Source organism: Pagrus pagrus, assembly GCF_965226575.1.
Source record: "Pagrus pagrus genome assembly, chromosome: 17".
NCBI lineage: Eukaryota > Metazoa > Chordata > Actinopteri > Spariformes > Sparidae > Pagrus > Pagrus pagrus.
In genome coordinates, this window is record NC_140201.1 from 16,036,497 (window position 1) to 16,058,107 (window position 21,611).

Sequence of the window (21,611 nt, forward strand, 5' to 3'; positions counted from 1 at the left end):
GTACAGAAAAGCCAAAGAACTCGAGAAATGATAAAAAAAATCTTGCACATTTTATTGTGATGAAAATATTCATGCTACACAACTAGTCACATTAATAGACAGCGAAACTACACGGAAAAGTGCTGTTGTTACCCCCGAACTCAGAGCCCGGTTAGATGAGATGATTATTGCTAAATTATTATCATGATTAGAGATAAAGAGACTGCTCCTCATGAACAGTACTCACTACCTGCAACTCAAGTAGCCTTTTCATAAAATAGAACAGTTAACATAAATAAAAAGAAGAAAAATCACAATAAATAATAATTAGTGTTCCTGACTTACAGTAAAATAGAACAGGTATTGCTGTAAACAATATTGTGTTAAATATAACTCAGAAAGAGAGACAGGATTGATCAAGCCAAAGTCTCACAAGAGGCCATGCAACTAGCCTTGCATGAAGGCTGATGTCAGTACCGTCACAGCTGATTTGTACCTTTTTTTTCTCAAAGTCTCGATAGTAATGGCTCTGGGATGATCAGCAGATGCATGCAGACACAGTTCTGGTTCTGCCACATGTACAGGCGTTTGATGATATAGTCACCAGTTAATTGTCAGTATGTTGCTTTTTAAAAGAAGTATGCATTTCAGTCTATTGTTATTCCAGTGTTGTGGATTTGTTACATTAGCTTCTAATGCCCAACATAGAGTGAACCGATCCCTTCAAACTCACCAGTACAGCTCTCCTGCCCCCTTCAGTTTTCAGTAGTATAATGCAAAACAATTGCTCTAGTGCAAGTCTAACCAGATTATCAACAACTGACAGTCATATCAAATTATATTCTCACTTATCATGATAGAAAAATGCCATAAAGTAACACTATTTTGCAATACAGTCGAACAGATAACAAAAATAAAATGCCAACAAAGAAACTAGAAGACAAGGTGCAACACAAATGACTGAAAATCTAATCAGATTTAAAAAAACAAAAAGGCAGTCAAAGTCATTGGTGTGCTTCGTGATTTAAAGGGTAACGCCACCAAGTTTCCACAATGAAGTGTGTTTACAGGTCTTGGGGTGTACTATGGCGTATATGAAGAAGTAGTATAAAGCCTTTTGTGGCTCCAGAGGAAGCTGTGTGTAATCTAAAAATTACCTCCACTGATGTCACTCAGTGGCTAAATTGCATTATGGGTAATGTAGGTGCTATGTTTTGAAAAATGGTACACTGGTCTAGGACTCGGTATAGACAGTTAAAAAACAAAAGATAAAAATCGATGCAGCAGAACCAGAGCTATCAACTTTTTTATGCCACAAATTCTTCCTTTTCAAAACCTGGTGCCTACATTACCCACAATGCAAAATTGGTGGAGTTACCCTTGAAATCCCATGTAGGGCTGCACAATTAACTGAAATATTATCAAAATCATAATATGGCCAATCACAGAAGCGGCAATTTTTTGATAAAGGCAAAATCTGTGACACAACAGCATCATACTGAAGTACTGTCGTGCTACTGTAGAGTTGCCCTGGCCTACAAACCTCCAAATTTAAGAAAACATGATCGTTTTTTCAGTGAAAATGGAAATTTTGATGCAACAACCATCATTCCCATTAATCATCAATCAGATCACAATTTTGATATCTGACAAAATAATTCAAATACTTTTGTTTTTTTTACCATATCGTGCAGCCCTTATCTCAAGGAAATACAGGTGAGGTCAGTAATGGAAAAAAAATGTCATACCTCAAGCTGGCCACAGGGGGGCAGACTAAGACAGGGAGATAACAGTTGGAGTGTCACACAATCACATAAACCTAAAACATGTAGTGTTTTTTACTATAAAATCATAAATAGAAAGCCTTGATAGAGCATAAATGCATCTACCTTCACCACACACACTCTCTCCTTCTCTCTCACATACATGCACTCATAAGTTAGAGCAGTGATTGCTGCATGGCTAAAAAAGCGAGGAATGATCACCCTTTACCCTGCGGAGGAAGCAGCCTTCCCTGCTGCTGCAGAAGAAGAACAGGTGGGGGACTTGTGCTCTTTGTGTCATCTCGACTTCCAGGATACTGGCCACATTAGTCACACAGTCTATGAGAGTTCGGTCGGTTCTCGTACAAATGTACCGTGTACAAATGCCGTGGAGGTTTCTTAGTTTAGTTTGCCATTATCACAGTCTCCGCGTGCAGCTGGTTGAAGTTTAATGAAGCTTAAGAGGCAGAAAAGAAGCGACTGTCCTTTTAAATGTCTCTACTGACTTCCCTCTGACCTTTGACCTCTGCTTAGTACTGCCAGGGGTCACCGAGGGGCATCTTGGGAACCTGGATGTGCATCTCCACGGGGTGGTCAGGTGGACGGTCCCTCCTGTAGGTGACTGTCTTCTCGTTGGTTGTGGGGATGTATGACAGGTCCTGAAGGGTGACAGAAAACGCAGTCAGTAAAGTAATACTCGATTTAGTGCTGCATTTCTATAGATGTGGTTCATTCATGAGAGCAGAAGCTGAGAAACCCCCTTTAAAACCCCTTTCATATCAGCATTTTTCATTTCATGTCGAACCTAAGAAGCGTTTGTTACATTAGTTAATCTTTGAGGAAATACATAATGCTTCACAACACTTGCAAAATCCCCAGAAAGGATAAATATGTACTAGATTTCCCCTGAAAGTATAATGTTACATCTGCAACATCACCAGGGGATCGTGCTCCTTCTATGAATTCAAATGTTACCCGATCTATATTCTGCAGTGTCATTAAGATGATCTGCGGCAAACGATGAACAATAAATGAGAGGTTTCCAAACACTTATAAGCAATCCACATCAGTTCAGACACACATAACTCCAGAAACCCACCCCCCTCACTGAAATTTCCAACATTTCCTCCTTCTCAAAGGTGCTGTAAGTCAGTGTAAAGTCACAAATCTGGACACTGTACATGTTGATCTGGGATTTGAGAGGAAATGTAAAATACAGCTGTACCTCTAACAGCAGACTCAGATTTCTCGGTACACATTTACGTACACATTAACAAAAATATCCCAAAGAATTAAAGGGTCCCTCATGCTCCTGTCTGCTCCAGGGAGACATTAGCCTCCCCTCGATTCAAACCCCTGCTGCGCAAACGATCGCCAGCTTTTAAGGGCTAACCTTTCCAGTGCAGTGATAGCCTCGGTCCTCAGCGGGGCCCCCTGGTGACCTGCCTCTCTTCTGCAGCAGCAGCCGGGACACGGCCACCACCACCAGGCCGCACAGCACGGTGAGAGCGCACACACTCAGGAATGTTCCTACCAGGCGGCTGCTGCTGGCACACTCTGCGGACACAAAAATTAAGTTTCACTGTGGAGAACTGGGGCAGGCTGCTTTTCACTGTGACACGCAAAACGGTAAGGGAGACCAGGTTTGGTCGGCAAACTTTTCACTCTCGCGAAATGTATGCTAGAATATATTAACCAGCAGCAAATGAAAAGTTATGGCCTCAGATATAAATAAATATGTTTTAATGGACACAGTGATATTCTACAATTAACGATTTCAACATTTAATTTGAATAAGAACAAGAAAACATGAACATTTAACGGAATATTTGCCCATTTTACAACAAAACAACATTTTTAAGCAATTCATTTCGTTTAATTTTTGCCATTGGGCATCAAAATAATAATAAACAAACAATATAAACATTGTTTTAAATCTCAAAACTATTTTGAATCTCTCAAATCAAATTACGCCAACAAACATACAGTTTCATTAAGTGGCATGTGTGTCAACCAACCCCGTTCACATTTGACCTGACTTTGTGATTACATTATGTTAGCCAGCTACCATCACTCAACACAGACTTTTAAATCTAATATAAAAATGAAGCTGATTCCTGTCTATCGACTAGAAGTTACACATTTACAATATCTTTACAAGATTAACAAAGTTTTATCATACAGTTAGTCCACAGACCACTTCTTCTTCTTCTTTTTTTTTTTTTTTTAACTTTCACTACTTTAAAAGTGAAACGTTACCCACACCAAAGAACTATGTGACTTTCAGGTGTTTTAATAAAGTAGATGAAACATTTTGAGGTTACACTTCTGTTTTTGTGTTTCAAAGTACCAGAGGGCAGCTGTGTGGCAACCAAACTATGAGATCATCCGTAGTTTCAGTTTTGTAAAAAGTACCCAAAAGTCATACTTAAAAAAAAGTAAAAAGTAAAGGTATCATGTTAAAATATAACTTCATCCATATGAATACTACTTCAGTAAAAGTATCTGGAAATAAATGTACTTAAAGGTGCAGTATGTAAGTTTTCTTATCAATCTTATCAACAAAATGTAAAGAATTAACAGTTTTGACTTTATGAGATATTTGTGTTGTATTGCAGAGGTACCTACTGAAGTTAGCATGCTAACCATGAACAACACCTACAGTACTCTAGTGCTCTGTGTTCCCACTCTGGACCACTAGATGCACAGCTAACTGAGCTAAGTGGCTAAAGGCAGCTGCAGTTAGCAGTTACTCTTGTGATACTCTGCCCCCTGTTTGTTTTGAGTACGAAATAGACAGGTGGCCAATTCTTACATATTCCAACTTTATGTATTAAAAATACTCTTCTGACAATAAATGTACATAACCAACAGTACAAGTAAAAGTAAATCATACCTGTAATTACATGTATATATACTGTGAACTAAGAGATGAGTGATTATCTGCCTGACCGATTATCAGATCTGACATTCTGCACTTTTCTGATCATCAGAATCAGTGCTATTTTTCTTTTTTTAATCCAATTGCCAGTAAAATAAATTACTGTCTACAGTCTACATTGGCTCTGATACAGCATGTAATCTGCAAGGTAACTAAGTAAGTAGGCAGCATCATCAAATAAATGCATGGAATAAAATGTACAAGGTTTGCCTCCAAACGGTAGTGGAGTGGAAGTAAATTGTACTTAAGTAAAGTACTCGAGTAAATGTACTCAATTACTTTCCACACAAACACTCTTCAAGTGGCAGCTGTGCCAGTGGTGATGTACGGAACAGTCAGCTGGCTGTGTGTCTGCTGGGGAGCATGTGTGGATGACGGGCTCATCGCTCCACACAAAGAGCCCAAAGAGCGCTCTGACATTTTGTAACAGGGTTACCATGGAGACCTGGCTCCTGCTGCACCCGGGAGGAGTGGGCGTGAGCAGGAAGAGAGTGTCCCGTTGGGTGGAGGGTGGGAGGGGGTCGATGAGGGGAACGGGGGAGATTGGGGTGGTGTGTGTTGAGGGGGGGGGGGACGCACAATGAGGAGCGCTGTTCCAAAAAACGGGAAGGCGGGGATGAACTGTAACACTTGGATGTGCAGTGATGTGTGTGTGCGTAACCCAGTGTATGTGTGAACTAGTGGGTTTTAAATTAGGTGTGTTTTTGTGTGTGTGTGTGTGTGTGTGCGTGAGGAAAGTAAGCTGGGAACTGAGGGGAAATCTAAAATACAGCTGTAACACTGACAGCAGGCTTGCTGACTCAAACACCCCAGGGTGCAGCAGTGGTAGCAACGGAAGTGACCTCAAATGAAGGCGTGTGTGTGTGTGTGTGTGTGCATGTGTGTATGTGTATTGACACTATACCTGGTCTTGTGCTAATGCGAAGCTGGGTCTGACCAGACTGCGAGCTTGTTTGAAACCGATATCGACAGCTGTCATTACTGATGTACAAACACTGAATCCACATCTCCCCTGCTTGACCTGAGAGAGAGAGAGAGAGCGAGAGAGAGAAAGAGCAAGTTGAAGTGAGATGTTTTTCAGTCCAGACATGTTCAGCTGCAAACCCCCAGTGAAAATCCTCCAGAACTTCTAAAAACTAAAAAATCAATGAGAGCAGCATTACAAGCAAGCCGCTGTGTTTTACAGCTCCTCTGTTCTTACCTGAAAGCTGCACCGATCAATACTTCTGTACTACTCTAACAATAGATCAGATTACCATGTGTAATGCGTGTGGAGCAGCAAGCAGACAAATCCACACAATTATCACCCAAAATTGCAGTTTCCCTCAGTTCTACAGAGCCCTTTGGTCTCTTTTAGCTCACCGTTTTGCTTTTCTTATATCAAAACTTTTCCAGCTGCAGCAGCCATTTTCAGTGGAAAAAGTCTGATAGACCCATCATATGCAACCCGCCCACCAACCAAACAGCAGACAAAGGTAGTGACTAACTGGAGTTGATTGAGACCAAAACATAGCGAACGGATGTGTAAAGAGGCAACTGTTAGCAAACTTATTTGGCTGAACGAAGGGTTAACCCACGGTGACGTCACCCAGCTAGTTTGGCATTTTGGCTGCTGTCACCTTCAGCCAGATGTGACCATATTTGGACAAGACGGTGGAGGTGGAGATGATGATACCGACTAGATCTGACTGAGTAGCAACTTTTCAATCACAGGGTAGCCACGCGCTAAAGCACATCCTCCTTTATCATCTATTCTCTTCTACTCTAAATGGGTCCATAATTTACAACACGAGCGTCATGCTGTACTGAACAAGACCTGAAACTAGCGATTGAGTGCATGAACTCATTATGAAACAGTTCACTGAGGTAATAAATTAAGTGAGAAGTGGGCTCACTTTCTCAGTTTCTCTTTCTGACTGCAGGAGTCCAAAAATAATCAAAAGCAACTAAACCAGCGTGTTCTGCTGATCTCCAGTGGTTTAGCTTCTCACCATGCTGCAATGATGTCGACTTTCTTCAGATTGAAGAAACTGCAAACGGTGCAAACACCCGTGTGTAAAATAGTGCAGATCGGAGCAGATAGTGCATTCCTGTGGTGTTGGAATAATCGAAAAAATGAGTTGCCGACTGGGAAAATTCATGTGAACGCCCTCCTCTAGATGGAACAACAAGTTGGAAACGGCAAAAATGTGGTGCCTCACCTCCTGACTTTGACGTCATATAAGCAGAAACATGGCCCTCTGTTCACTATAGTCACTATAATGATACTATATACAACATGAATAAATTCGATGGTGAAGGAAACGAGATATACGTCACGACTTTCTGTACGCTAGTGCCCATGTTTTTTGCTCCTGCCCCTCAAACAGCCACTGTTGTGTGAGGTTTTTTAACAGTTAGTTAGACCTAGATTGGTTAGATGTTATTTATTATCGTTAACCCTGACAACAAGTCAGAAAAAGCAATATTTTTAGGGTTTTAGGGATCGTACTGGTGCAGCAACGAGTCTGGGACAAAATAACTCACAATAACAAACAGCTATCAACATGTTAAAATGCTTGGATAAAATACAACACATCTTCTCTTTAGTGTCCATGTTGTTTCCATATTAGGACCTGAACACACACAAAGTCAAAAGGACGACTTCCCAACATGCGGGTTGAAAGATTCTATTGGCTAAACCGGCCGTACCTGATACATCATCCATGTAGCCCACTAATGGGGCGCAGGTGTTGTTGCAGTGGCCACCTTCTTTTTGCGTGAGACCGTGAGACAGATGGCAATCCACACACTTCCTGAGAGAGAGAGAGAGAGAGAGAGAGAAAGAGCGTGTGCATCAGTGTCAGCAAGAGCTCCCATCATGCTTTGTGGTGGCGCACAGAAACTGACAAGTACCAGTATGATTGGCAGGTGCTTTGGCAAGCAGGGCATCTCTCACAGAAGTCTCCGGAGCGTCGAGAGTCTTCACACACACATTTGCCACACACACATCTGCCCCACCCGCTGCAGAGCAAGCCGTCGGCTGATTGGCAGGTTGCTGTGGAGACGGGACAACCGCAGCTATCGCCCGACCAGCCGTCCTGGCACACACACTCTCCTGACACGCACACACCCCTCCCTGAGAAGCACAGACAGACACAAGAGAAAAGGGTGTTACAGAAGTCGTTTATAAATTTTAATTGCTTGTGATTATTTCTGAAGCGCGCTCCCTCACCTCCACACACCAGTCCTCCTTCGTACGGGCAGGAGAATTCATCTATCTCGCAGTGCTTCCCATACACTGCCCCCAGCCTGCTCTGCTCGCACACACACCTCCCACACTCACACACTCCCCGACCACTGCAGTCCACATCAGCTCCATCCGCTCTGCAGTTCCAGTTTGAATCTCTGTTTGAGTCCTGAATTAGTCCGTGATCAGGCCTCGGCCCCTGATTGGTGCTGTCTTGCATTCTGCTGCACTGTGATTGGCTGTCGTCATTGCAGCGCTTCGTCGGTCCGCAGCTGCAGCGACATTTCGAGCGGATCCGGACCACGGTGGATTCGTTATATCCCACGGGGCGGACCGTCACTGTCACATCTTCATCTTCCCCATCGTCAGGACACGAGTGCATGCCGATGGTGATGTTGAAGTAGACCTGCGTTGGAAGACAAATCAGTTAATAACTCAGTGATGTTTTAAGTGATTTTTAGCCATGTCATGCTAGCAGCAAGGCCCAGACTGAAATATGTCAACAACTATTGAATGGATTGCCATGAAATTTAGTACATAGACTCAAAGGATAAATCTTAACTATTATAACTATTATCACAATTCTTACCTCACTTGGTTCGATTATCTCATGAATTGTACAGTTATTTATCATTTATCTTAAATAAAGTTGTTATGAGGGCAATTTTAAGACCACAATCACTCCCGATTTACAATAAAATTCTAATGAGACAGTAAAGCTTAAAGGTACCCCTTGGAGTTTTTGAACATTAGTTGTGCTGTGGAGCAATGTTTTTATGAGTGGATCCCCATTTCATCCACTCTCATTCACATGCACGAGCATGCAGGCGGTGCAATACACATTCAAAAACAGTTCAAAAAAACAGAACAAAACAGCTTTTTATGATTATGAAATTGTTATGAAATGAGTAACACTGAAAGAAAACAAACATTTTGTTGAAAAGAAAACTCCACAGAGCACTTTTAAAACTCATTTCTGTTGGGTGAGGGTTGGGCAAAACAGGTTAAAAAAACATACCAGCACAAGAGATAAATGATTGACTATTTATCAAACATTTACTTCAAAAGCCCGCTGTTGCTTGAGGTCATACACAGTTCCTGAGAAAATCAGCAGACATGTGTTTTCCCTAATGCAACTCATGCTGTAAATCTGAAAGGAATGAGCCACCTCTCACTGCATACGATCTGATAAGAGTTAAATAGTTGGGAAAATAACCAGGAACTGGATTCTTAAGTGAGACTTAATGTGAATAATTATTCTATTGATGTGGTTGGGAAACTGCAAGCTTCCTATAGGTGGGCCTTTTACTTGATTTTCTTAATGATTCTGGTAAGTGTGGGTACTTTCCATAATTCACTTTAATCCACCCATGGATTAAAAGGCCGAACCTTAGTCTTTTTGTACAATAGAGTCACTATAGAGCAGTGATTAAGCATCTTGGTGTTTAAGAGTCCCAAAAGGTTACGCAGGAGAGGTCTCTCGTCATGAGTTTAGGGAGTGAGCAGAATTTCCTGAAAATGCCATAATTAGTACCAAACGGTTGTCATAGTTGAACATAAGACAGTCGCCTTTTGTTTAATCATTACTACATCAGCAGAAGAGCTCCTGCATAGACTGAGGTGGTGCAGACTATTTTAAGGCTTTTTTTAGGTCAATAAATGGACCAGGTTAGAGAGCAGTGGACATCCAGTGACCTATTTCTAAATATAAATGTCCTATTTGTTTGTATCAAGGCTCTCATATCAGGCAAGGTAAGGATTTTAGGACAAAAAGGTCATGGTATCACATGGAAATGTTTTCCTGCCTGTAATCCGCTCAGATCGGATTATTTACCAAATCTTCAGCTCTCAGTGACGCATGTGTGTGTGAGCGTGTTCGTAAGCATCAAAATACAACCAATAAATGTCCTGTGACATCTCCGGGGGCTTGAAATTAAGCTTCCTGTGTAAGTACATTTAACTAAATCCCTGTATTAATCATGTGATTAGTTACTGGAGGTATGCTCGTGTTTTTTTTTACCTTCTGGTTGGGCTTCACCCCCGAGCAGCTCTGGTCCTTAGCAGTGGATCCGTCAGGACAGAGAGGAGATATAGACACCCAGTACCTGCTGACTGCCTTGTCCTCCACTGACACTGATACTTCCACCTCTGACAGCAACCTCTGGATGCAGCGAGGGCAGAAAGAGATGAGGAAGCAATGTTAAGTTCAGCATCTGCTATCAAGACATGTTTTTAAAGTCGGCGTCTTAAAGGAAACCTATTATGCTTTGTTGTTTTATGTATGTTCTTGCGCATGTAAATGATCTTGAAAGTTAAAAAGGTCAAAGACCGAACCGACTGACAGAAGCTCCTCTCTCCCACAAAAAACACTGCTCCTGAATCGCCTCGTCAGTGGTCCCACCTTTAATTCTGTGACTTTGCGACATCACACTACATCACCATGTCAAACATTTGCATAATACTGCCTAGTGGCTAGTTTGGCACGCAATAATTGATTTAGCAAAGCAAAGCTGTTGTTAGCCATGCCGGGTCAGGCATGTGTGAGCTGACCAATCAGAGGAGACCAGATGTTCAGGAGGGGGCGCTTAAAGAGACAGGAGCTAAAACAGAGTGTTTCAGAGAGGGGGAAATACAACATTTGTGTTTTTTGAGCATTAAATCCTGTAAATGTATTCTAGTAGTAACCCAAAGCACAATTATAAACCTGAAAATGAGCATAAAATGTCTCTTTAATGCTTGGATAAATGGTGAGGAGAAAAGAGAGTGCGAGGAACAGCTTAAAATTTAAATGAATAATCCATGTGAGAGAAAACTAATGAGGCAAGAGTGACAAATGGAGACAGAAAGGGAAAATGTGATTAATTAAAGTTGTCACATGTCCCCAGAAAGCCTTCATTGTCGTCCTTGTCTTTCGTTCTGAAATACAGGGAGGTTTATGGGAACGAGGAGGTGGGGCCAAAAATAGCATCTTTGTATTCATCCATGATTAGGACACATGGTTTCCGCGGGGATCTGATAGCTATTATAATGCCAGCTTCTGTTCGGGCCCTGCTGTTTGTGTATGCATGCATGTGTGTGTGTGTCTGTGTGTGTCTGCACGTATGCGGGGCTGTTCATCCGGATCTGTGGATTCGGCAGATTCTCGAAGCAAACAATGGAGCGCTGTGCCTGAGGCAAGATTATAGCCCAGACTGCTGCCAACTGAACGAACAACTAGTCTCATACACACACACACAGAGGCCCTCACCCCTCCATAACCTCCTGCTCTCATCTGTCTTTTTCTCTTTCATTAGGGCCTTCAGCGACCACAAACATCTCCAATCATCTGTTTTCCCAACTTGGGAATTAAAGTTTGCAAAAAAAAGTGTCAAACCTAACTTTCCTGGATGAATATAAGAAGTACACACTCTTAGAAACATCCAGCAGTTTCACAGATTCTGTTGCCTTCTTTCTCCAATGTGCTATTAGTCATCTTTATGATTTAACACGGCTGACAGATACAGAGTTCATGTTGCCTCAGCAGATCAGTGGACTAGTGCCTCAACACCTCTGAGCTGATAACTGCGTGGGCTCATGAATTCAGCTCCTGCTGCTGCTGTCTTCTCTCTAACCTTTCAACTGTCCCTGTCCATCTCTTTGTTGTACAAACAATGAATAATTCAACAAGGTAGACAGACGGGATCCGAAACTGAGAAAAAAGCAATTCTATTGAAGTTGCAGGGGAAGCAGGCGAGTGCTCTGTACCTTGTATGCGTCCACCACCAGCTCTATGAGGTTTGGAGCCTGGAAGAGGCCTAACTTTCCCAGGTAGGAGCCGGGTAGGAGGCGTACCAACTCCTGGAGAAGCAAAGGGAGACGAGGGTAAAGAAATGCTTCAATTGTTGGAAATCAGAAGAGAAAGATCTTCACTGATCAATTATTTTTATGCCTGAACAAACTAAATAAATAACTCTCTTCATTTTCATGACTGATAAACTGAATCAACAAACTGACCTTAAAGGACAACACAGTTTCATCCTGTTTTACTTTGTTAATATGTGGCGGACCCTGCCACCTTTCTATCTTTAAACAGTGCTCTGGGGACCTTATTTCCCTCTGAGAACAGCTTGTTTATCCAGTTATGAAAAAGTTTGAATTTCTTCTCCAAAATTACATAGTGACACAGGGTATTTGGAGCAGATGTGTGTATGTGTTTCAATCACCACAACGATTATGTCTCTGTGTTGACGTCCTCAAACGGTATTTATTATTTGTATACTGATGGACCTATGTGTCTGAAATAAAGTTAGATTGCACTGAATTGAATATGTGGGTATATGTTGCTGTGTGGGAGAGATTACCTCGTACCACTGGTACTGCTGCTTCTCCACAGCGAAGATGGAGTAGATATGGTTTTCCAGCAGCTTATCAGACAACTGACCCACACTGGGATGGTCCTGAAAAGGAGGCAACCAACACACGAAATACAAAAATAATTGTAATAATAAAAATAATAATAATAAAAATAATATGTGATGTGCAGCATCAAGTTTAAGTCTACTATTCCTAATCTACAGACCACATATCAACTACACCCCTGCAGTAGAGTGTACATAATCCATAATAGAGTGTGACTATGCTGGGCTTAAAGAGACGCCACAATTAATCAGTTAATTAAATGAACTTATGAGTTGTCAAGCATAAAATTAATAGGGGACTATTTTTTTAAATTGGTTAAAGGTGCGCTATGTAACTTTCTTCGGTCACTGTTTTGTTTATATTATCATACTTCCATGATCTTCTTGTTCTCACTCAACTCAACTCAAAATAAAAGCCTGTATTGCTCTGATCTTTAATAAACACAGATGTAAACATATCTAATGTACAATCTAATCGAAGCCTGCAAAAAAGTTGCATAGTGCACCTTTAGTTGGTTTGAGTCATTTTCTAAGAAAAAAAATGTGAATGTGAATACTTTCTGGTTTCTTTACTCCTCTATGACAGTTAACTGAGATTCCTTGGATTGAAGACACAAACAAGACATTTGAGTACGTCATCTTGGGCTTTGAGAAACAATAACATTTTTAACAAATGTTTGACATTTTATTGACTAAACAGCTCATCACATGTCAAGGAAATAATCAACAGATTATTCCACAATGAAAATAATCATTAGTTGCAGTCCAAGTTTAAAGGAACAGTTTCACTTTATGGGTAATAAGTGTATTCATTTTCCTGGCAAGAGTTAGATAAGAAGATCAATACTAATTTGTGCAGTAAATACAAAGCTACTGCCAGCAACTGGCTACCTTAGCTTAGCTTAGCAAAAAGACTGGGAGCAGGGGGAAACAGCTAGCCTGGCTGGCTCCAAAGGTAGCAAAATCTGCCTGAGCACCTCTAAAACTCACAAATTAATTCAGCTCCTTTAAGCCTGACATCCCAGCAAGCTTCCTTTTCCACTCACCATCCGAGTGCTCCCCGTGTAGACGTTGTTTTCCAGGTGACACAGGCCGTCGTGTGGCGTCACGATCCCTGCCAGCCGGCTGTCCAGGGCCAGGTGAGACGGCTGGTCTGTCATCAGGAGCAACAGACGCTTGGCCTCTGGTCGCCAACCCAACGCTTTCTAAAAGACACATAGTAAAGAAACAGGACATTCTGTAATGTTTGGCAAGTTTGGAGACCAAATAACCTATGAACTAGAACTATGCCGTGTTATAATGGTGCTAATGTGTCTTCTGTTTCTGGTGAGTAGTTTTATAGACTGTCACATTTTTGTTCTCTTATATCACTAGTCAGCAACATTTACACAACTGATGTGGGAAATATGTGCACGCTTTCTATTTTGAAGGTTTGCACATGTGGTAAGAGACTGCAAATTCAAACGATTTAGTCATCTGAACTCGATTAGTTCCCATGGTGATCAGCTCTTTCTGTAATTCCCGATTAAAGGAGAACCAGCCAAAATTCTTCCACGAGTCACAGAGTCTGCTTCTTTATGTCTGTGACTCGTCATAGACTGTGAGAAAAAAAATGGGTCAGCGTGAGTCTGCGTGTGTATGTATGTGTATTTTAGGAAACCCGGGGAGCTTATAAGTAGGCCTGACATAATGGAGAGTCTATTTCTGGAGCCACGATGATCACCGTGGTGTTTCCCTCCAGACTGGTTACTCAGGGCCCCCCTGCCCGCTGTGACTCACAGACCTCCTGCAGCCATAGCATAAGGACCTCTGTGTGTATGCGTCTGCCATACCCCAGCAGTGGTGTCATTACTTACTGGGATTCCAGTGGTAATATCCAAAGCTGAGTCAGAGTGCCACCATTCTCCCAGAAGAAAGGCCTCTTTCACCAGCATGCAGACTTACTACCTAATTTGGGATCGTACCTCAATTTTCTGAACGTGTTCAAGCCACATTCTGACCGAACACAGCAATGACTTATGGTCTACAGGTGGTCCACATTTGTTTGCCAGAACTTGGGTAGCCCATGACCTTGCATTATCTCAGCCATCTGTATGACTGTAGCTCACCCTATCTGGCCCAGAACCCAGGCCTCTGTCATGGGCTACAATCTGGACCACCTGTGGACCATAATTCATTACTGTGTGGCCTGGTCAGAGAGATTTTGCTATGTGGAAGGAAACTGAAACATTATTGCATTAAAGCAGATATATTGTACTCATTTTCAGGCTCATAATTTTATTTTTGGTTACTACTAGAATAGGTTTACATGCTTTAATGCTCCTGTCTCTTTAAGGCCCCCCTCTCAACACCCAGTCTCCTCTGATTGGCCAGCTCACACATGCCTGAGCCAGCTGTGCTAAATCAATTATTATGAGCCAACCTAGCAACAAGGCATTAACTTATGCAAATGTGTGACATGGTGTCGTAGTGTGATGTCACAAAGTCACAGAATTAAAGGCAAGACTGCTGACGAGGCATTCAGGAGCAGAGTTTTCTGTGGGAGAGAGGAGCTTCTGTTGTTGCTGACTTTGGCCTTTATAATTTTGAAGATCATTCACATGCACAAGCACATTTATAAAACACTAAACAGAAGGAAAAGAAGATAAAAAGCATAATATGTCTCCTTTAAACTCGATGTGCTTCGGTAGCTCTTACTCTTTGTTGCGCACTGGTGTGGCGTTTGTGAGCCTGACTTCCATCATCAGCATCTGTGTATACACACCTGGCAGACAGCAGCTTGCAGCATAGCATCCAGTCCTCCCTCAGGTGTGTCCATGTTTCCGGAGATGCGTTGGCGTTTAATCGTACGCGTGAACTCGCTCATATTTCCCGTCATGCTTAGGACGTGGTGGAAGCCGTGGGCGGGACGACAGCGGATCTCATAATCACTTGTAGGAGACAGTTTTTTTTAAGTGAAACATTCAGAAGTGTAGATTTCAAAAAGAAGAGAAAAAACCCCACCAGAACAAATGGATGTCAAAAGCCTGTCTGTTGTTTCTGACAGCTCATCATCATTATAATGTTGCTCCCTAACAAGTGACAAATCTCTGCCTGAGTAACACAAAACTGGGAGCAACATCTTTGGATGTATTTTTAAACAACCTCTCACTCTTGTCTCATTAAAAGAAGAAAAAGTTACTCGACTGATATAACAAGGCAAACAATAAATCACAAAGTAAAGAGGATTTCAACTACTTTTCTTAGCAATTGATAGTCCAACCAACAAAATCTGTGTCTTACCTGCAGGGGTTGTTGATCTTGGAGGGATGGACGTTGATGTAAGGGGAGACAGGTTTGTCCACAAACGAGCCGAAACCCAGCCAGAGGTCTGAGGAGTGCTCCGTCATACGAAGAGACAGAGCCACGCCAACTGTTTTCAGCTGCACCACAGTAGGACAGTACACAGGAAGAGAAGACCGAAAGGTGGAGAAGCAAGCTGTTATCTGTGTTTGTAACTCTTTTTTTCAATCATAACCAAAAACAACTGGAGAGTTTGTGTAAAGCAGTTGTGACGATTCTGAATTTAGTTTAAATATGAAATATGTACGAATTTTGTTGAAAACATAAAAAAATATATAATTATCAACGGAACGTGAGGACATGTAAAAAAACAGTTTTTACATAATGACATCTGTATATTGTGTTGCAGAGATATCTAATAAAGTTAGCATGCTAGCTAGCTAGAAAGTTCCTGTCCTAAACATCAACAATCCTCTGGTGCTCTGAGCTCCCATTCTGGACCACTAGATGCAAGGCTAACTGAGCTAACTAGCTAACGATGGCTACAGTTAGCAGCATTTAGCTGATATGCTTAGAAGTACAGTAAGCTCTTGTGGCAAAAAACCCCTCAAATTACACGTGTCCAGAATGACACCAGAGTGAAAACAGTTGATCAGTGTTGCAGAGATATTTACTGAAGTTAGTATGCTAACCAGCTAGCCCCTAGCTAATGTACATTAAAATGTGATAGTCCGATAGTAAACAACACATACTCTTCCCCGATCCGATGAGCTCAGATTTGGGGGATAGTTGACTAATAGCTGCATGCTTAACTAAGCTTACTAGCTAATGGCAGCTACAGTTAGCAGCAGTTAGCAATTACTCTGGTGATATGCTGCCCCCTTTTTGGGTATGAATTTGACAGGTTGCCAATATTTAAATATTGCTCCTTTAACTCTTTTAAGGCAAAAAGCAACTCGAGTGAGCGTAAAAACTTTCTTTGTGAATTTGAGGACAGTTTTTCGAATTTTTCGCCATTTTCATCAAGCGACACTAACGGGAACACAGCTAACGTGAGGAAAACTGACAGCTACACCTACATGATCAAGGTTCTCCTGCATAGATGCCGAAACATCAACCAGGTAGTACAAATCCACTGGATAACGCTCCAGCTGCTCCACAGCCACTATGATGTTGGCCTCTGACCCTGGGCACACACACAAACACACAAACACACACACACACACACACACACACACACACACACACACACACACACACACACACACAATGAAATCAATTTTACCAACCACAAACCCAAATAGAAATCATTAAGAGATCCACCATTTCATACTTGACTCAGAGTGCCCGTCATCTACCTGGTCTTAGGGTGATGCTGATGTCTTGTGGGGACACTTGCGTGCTGCCGACGGTGGCGTTGACCTCCACCTTGGTCTCTGATTGCTCCATGAACTCCGCCTCACAGCCTCTCCTGAGCAGATTCACTGGCAGGTCGCAGCGCAGGCCCGCCCCATCCAGAAAGTCCTAGAGATAAGACAAGATACAGACAAAAATAATTAATGAAAGAAAACTGCTGTTTTACTGCCTCTAATCTTCTGCAAACAGATTTTATTCGCAGTTTTCAATCTGAAATAACAAAATGTCAAAAAACTACACAAAAAAATAAACAAGACACAGACGGAAAAAGCTGCCAGCGGTTGTAAAGATTATACAACTAAGCCGTCTTTTAGGATGGTATCGTTGTAATTACATTTGAGAGACGTAAACAAGTGACATAAACAAGTGGGTCAACTTCAGAGCCACATTATCCTCTGGGTCGCCACAGAGGATAACAGGCAAGACGCAAGAACGCTGCCAAATATGAGACCATCATGTAAAATGTAACAATTGAATTTGTCATCTTTATTTACTCTTCTGTTTCGCTCTACATCCATTCACAAATACAGGAAGCTTGTAATCGCGTGTGTTCTCTCACCCACTTGATCTCCTAAGCTCTGTTCCCTGAATGACAAAGTCACAAGCACTTTTGTTCAATTCACCTGAAGGACATGACAAACTGAAACTGGTCTCACAATGACTCACTTTGGTTTCATTTTTCGTTTCTGTTGCTTTAATGACGTTTGTATTGATTCTCGATGAAGTTACACAGACAAGAGAACCATTATGACTCTGTTATGTCATCCTGAAGTTACTTATCAGTTTAGTGTATCAGGAAGAAGTGGCCTGTTTGTAATTCGATGGTCCTCTAGGCTTTTTCTTACTTAGCATATGATTTAATCATCACTTCAGTGAATAAATCTTGCTGTAAAAACATCTCTGTTTCCTCGACAATGCAGTACAACAGCGTCATGCCTTGCAGCTTTGTAGTGGATTAGTGACCTTTGGCACTTTAGTCTTTTGAGAAAAACACTCACAAATACAGTAATCAGTGATGGAAACATAAAACTAGACCATTAAATGTCTGTATTCAAAGAATTTCATGGGTCTCATCGGCACTGGTGGACTTGTGGGGGCAGAGGGGGCCCTGGTACCCCCATGTTCGAAAAACACACAGCGAAAGTGCCCTCTTGGATGCCCCTATGGTAGATAAAACATGATAAAGTGCCCTCTAACGTGCCCTTCCAGTACCCTTCCTGCGTGCCCTGACGCTCAAACATCCCGAGCCAGCCACTGCTGATTGGCATGAGTCCGTTTGAAGTCACACGACCAACAAGATTGTGCGGATAGGGAATGAAATAGCGCAATTAATCAGGATTACTTTGACTTTTAGAGCAGAAGTATCACAAGATCAAAGCTGCAAACAGCCTGCAATAAAAAGCTGGAGCTGAAAATGTGACCATGTCCTGAACCTGAGTGTGTGCTTGACTGGATTCGGTTTATTTACAGCCATCCCTGTGGCTATAATTTGTCCCGCAACAACTCTGAGAGTTTCACAGCAACTTCCCCGGACTTTCCTCTCACAGTTTGCCTCCCTGTCTGACACTGAAAGTCAACTCTACCTGCCTTTCCAAGCATCTGTAACTTTGTGTGTGTGTGTGTGTGTGTGTGTGTGTGTGTGTAGTAGGTTAGAGACGTGTTGTTTGAACACTTTCACACACCAGCGAGCCCGGCCCTACTTAATGATGTCAGTTAAGGTTAGGGTTCACATGGTGGGAAAGCACCTGAAGTCTGTAAACACACACGTGTTGATGGTCTAGTCTAGCCGGTGCGGTTTGTGTGTGTGTGTGTGTGTGTGTGTGTGTGTGTGTGTGTGTGTGTGTTGTGACTGGTGTGGCTCTGGGAGGCTTTACGGCTTCCCAAGGTCTGATTCGGGGTGGGCTCTTTACAAGACAGGGAAAGGAAAGAAGACAGATACAGATGCAGAAACACACCGGCGGCGGATGCACACTTTGACAGAAAGGCAGGGATATGTGTGAGCTCCTAGACTAAACACACAGATAGGAGGTGGCTCCGTCTCATGAGAAAGCATGCATGGAAACACACACACACACGGGTCATAGGGCAGGCCGCTAAGCTGGAACGTGCACATTATATTCACATCTGTGGGTGGCATCAAAGCTTTGCTGTGTGTCATCTGAGGAATGCTGCTGAACGTCTGCCACGTTCGCTCTCTCCTCTTTTTCCCCCCCTCTCTCACAAACACACTCTTTTATACACATTCCTACCTCCTTGAAGCACCAGGCACACTGTGGTCCACGGCCGAGACACTCTGCGCAAGAAGTGATACTAGGAGACCAACACACACTGTCACCTGCAGGAGGAGAGAAAGGAAGCCAAAGATGGAGAGAGACGGGACGAGGAGAGGAATCTGTGATTAGCATATGAAAGAATGTGTGTGTCAACACTCATTAGCCATGCAGCCGAGCCCCTGTGGATATACGGAGATCTCATGCACATTTTCAATGATGGAAGCACCACTTAGCACCTCGTGTGAGGCCATTCAGTACGTGTCAGCCGGGGAAACCGTCTGGGAGTGTGGGAACAGGTGCTTGAGTCGTTAGAGTGGTGCAATGGATCATTTCCCACACTCACCCACCCACACATCTAATCAAGAGCCAATCAGGGGATGCTAAATGACACTGTGACAAATCACTCGTACTTTTATGCAGCGTTGGCAGAAAAATCCAGCCAAGATGAAGATTTTTTTATCAGGGTGACAAAGGGAGCGAAATGGACCCGGGGCTCACTGGCGTGGGTTTAATGATTCATTCAAATGATTTATCTGCTGAAGATCCAATTTTCCAGAGCCGTTTCAGTGAGCTACAGGGCTGGAATGTAGGACAGAGAAAGGCTGCAGGTCCTACAGCATCACTAACAAGCCGCTCTGACCCAATTAGCACTCCTGGCTTCAGGCAATCTCCTGAATAGGTGAAGCTTTTAACTTCTAATTATAGCTGATCAATAAACAAGAGGCTGGAGTGGTGGAGGCTGCTTCAGTTGATTTAAAGGCTGCCTTTGAAAAATAAATGAACTGTAGCTCAGAGTCTCACAAAAAACACGTGAAAATGACAGAGTGTTCATAAAGAGGAGAAGAATAACAGATCCTTGACATGAAGCGCTTGAGACCCCCTGCAGAGCGCAGAGATGGGCGGGACGGGGGCTGATGTTGCGCAGTGATGCCTTGACAAGATACAAGATGCGGGCTAATTGCTGGGATATGATGTAATTGGCCCTAATGAGCCTCCACTCACCGGCACCGGAGGCTTCTGCGCGGGGAGCCGCCAAGCAGCACAGCAGGAGACACAGAGGGACGCTGCCGTATGTGCGCAGCCAGGAAGTCATATTATCCTGTCCACACCGGGAGGGCGACCTGAGCGAAGCGGCGAGGAGGCGCGGGGACAGCGGCTGGAGCTACTGGAGAGGAGCGCCGTGCGTCCGCCGCCGCACGAACAATAGCCGGGAGTGGTGGCGGACCGAGCCGCGGGGCATTGTCGTTCACCCAATAACCTTGTAATCCCGGAGAGGTATTCACATCCCTCCGGGTTAAATCAGCTTACAAGCGCGCTCCCCCCGTGGACCACGAGAGGAGGTGAAGCAATCGGTGGAGTGCGGCGGCGGCGAAGGCGCAAGTTCCTCCATCGATTCCCATCCAGCCGCAGGTGTGCGCGACGTGTCCCCGCGTGCTTCACAGCTGACGGCGATGGTGACGGTGATGAAGAAGTCTCATCCCGGGACAGAGCGGAACCGAGTTACACTCACTGACACACACACGCATAAGCACGAAGCAAGCCAGCGCTGCGTTCAGCCGGCGCGCACCAACATGCTGACTGAACATCCCGCACAGCCAGTAGAGTGACCGTGTTTTAACCGCTGTACTGACTCAGGCAATCGGTGTCATGGCAACGACGCTGTATCAGAGAGAGAGAGAGTGAGGGGGGGGGGGGGAGTTAAAGGGGGAGGGAAGAGAGACAAATAAGGAGAGAGAGAGAGAGGGAGAGGGGGAGAGCTTACTACAAGGAGTCGTGGTGGGGTGCATTCCAAGTGAACCGTGGCCTTGAATTGAACACTGATGTTTATATTGCTTCTTCAGGGAGCTGTTCAGGCTCCTGTGTGTGTGTGTGTGTGTGTGTGTGTGTGTGTGTGTGTGTGTGTGTGTGTGTGTATGTGTGTTTTGGGGGGGGGGGGGGGTGACCAAAGTGTGTGTGGATGGATGTTGGGGTGAAAGGAGTAGAGAGAGAGGAGAGGAAGGGAGGGGGTCAATAAAAGCAGAGGGGGTCACAAGCTGGTGCTGAGTAGCATGAGGAGGAGGAAGAGGAGGAGGAGGAGGGTTTGGGTCCATTGTGCACAGATTCCAATGACATGGAGTAACCTCGCCTCGCCGGCTGCTCTGCTTGAGCAGGAGCCAGCGACTTTACTAAACAACTCGACATTTTAAGCTGGAGGAAAACAGAGCGGCGCAGGAACAAAGGACACGACAGTCTACCATCTTTGGCATGGCCCTAATGCTTGTCTCCGGTAGAGGTCTACCAGAGAAAGTGGACATGTTTTGCTTGGCACGCAGCCCGAGCAGTGATTGTGAG

The 21,611-nt window shown here is 43.5% G+C and overlaps 1 protein-coding gene across 1 annotated transcript; it reads right to left on the bottom strand.

Moving 5' to 3' along the window:
* Positions 1–28: 28 nt before the first annotated feature.
* On the bottom strand, positions 29–20,902 carry itgb8 (integrin, beta 8). Its single transcript, XM_084379051.1, has 16 exons — positions 20,283–20,902; positions 19,257–19,342; positions 16,950–17,115; positions 16,671–16,777; positions 15,592–15,731; positions 15,074–15,239; positions 13,356–13,514; positions 12,253–12,348; positions 11,657–11,749; positions 9,933–10,073; positions 7,898–8,318; positions 7,579–7,801; positions 7,375–7,478; positions 5,588–5,704; positions 3,136–3,299; positions 29–2,401 (listed from the first exon to the last, which is right to left on the bottom strand). Exons 1-16 carry the CDS (start codon positions 20,371–20,373, stop codon positions 2,273–2,275), a joined length of 2,403 nt encoding a protein of 800 aa, XP_084235177.1. The 5' UTR covers positions 20,374–20,902; the 3' UTR covers positions 29–2,272.
* Positions 20,903–21,611: the final 709 nt, after the last annotated feature.

Excerpts from the sequence above, each read along its gene's own strand:
- itgb8 (XM_084379051.1), bottom strand. The coding sequence starts at position 20,373 with ATGACTTCCTGGCTGCGCACATACGGCAGCGTCCCTCTGTGTCTCCTG. Across the intron at positions 15,240-15,591 it reads AAGATCAACAACCCCTGCAG|TGATTATGAGATCCGCTGTC; the intron begins GTAAGACACAGA and ends GTCTCCTACAAG. Across the intron at positions 2,402-3,135 it reads GCTATCACTGCACTGGAAAG|GACCTGTCATACATCCCCAC; the intron begins GTTAGCCCTTAA and ends GTCACCCTTCAG.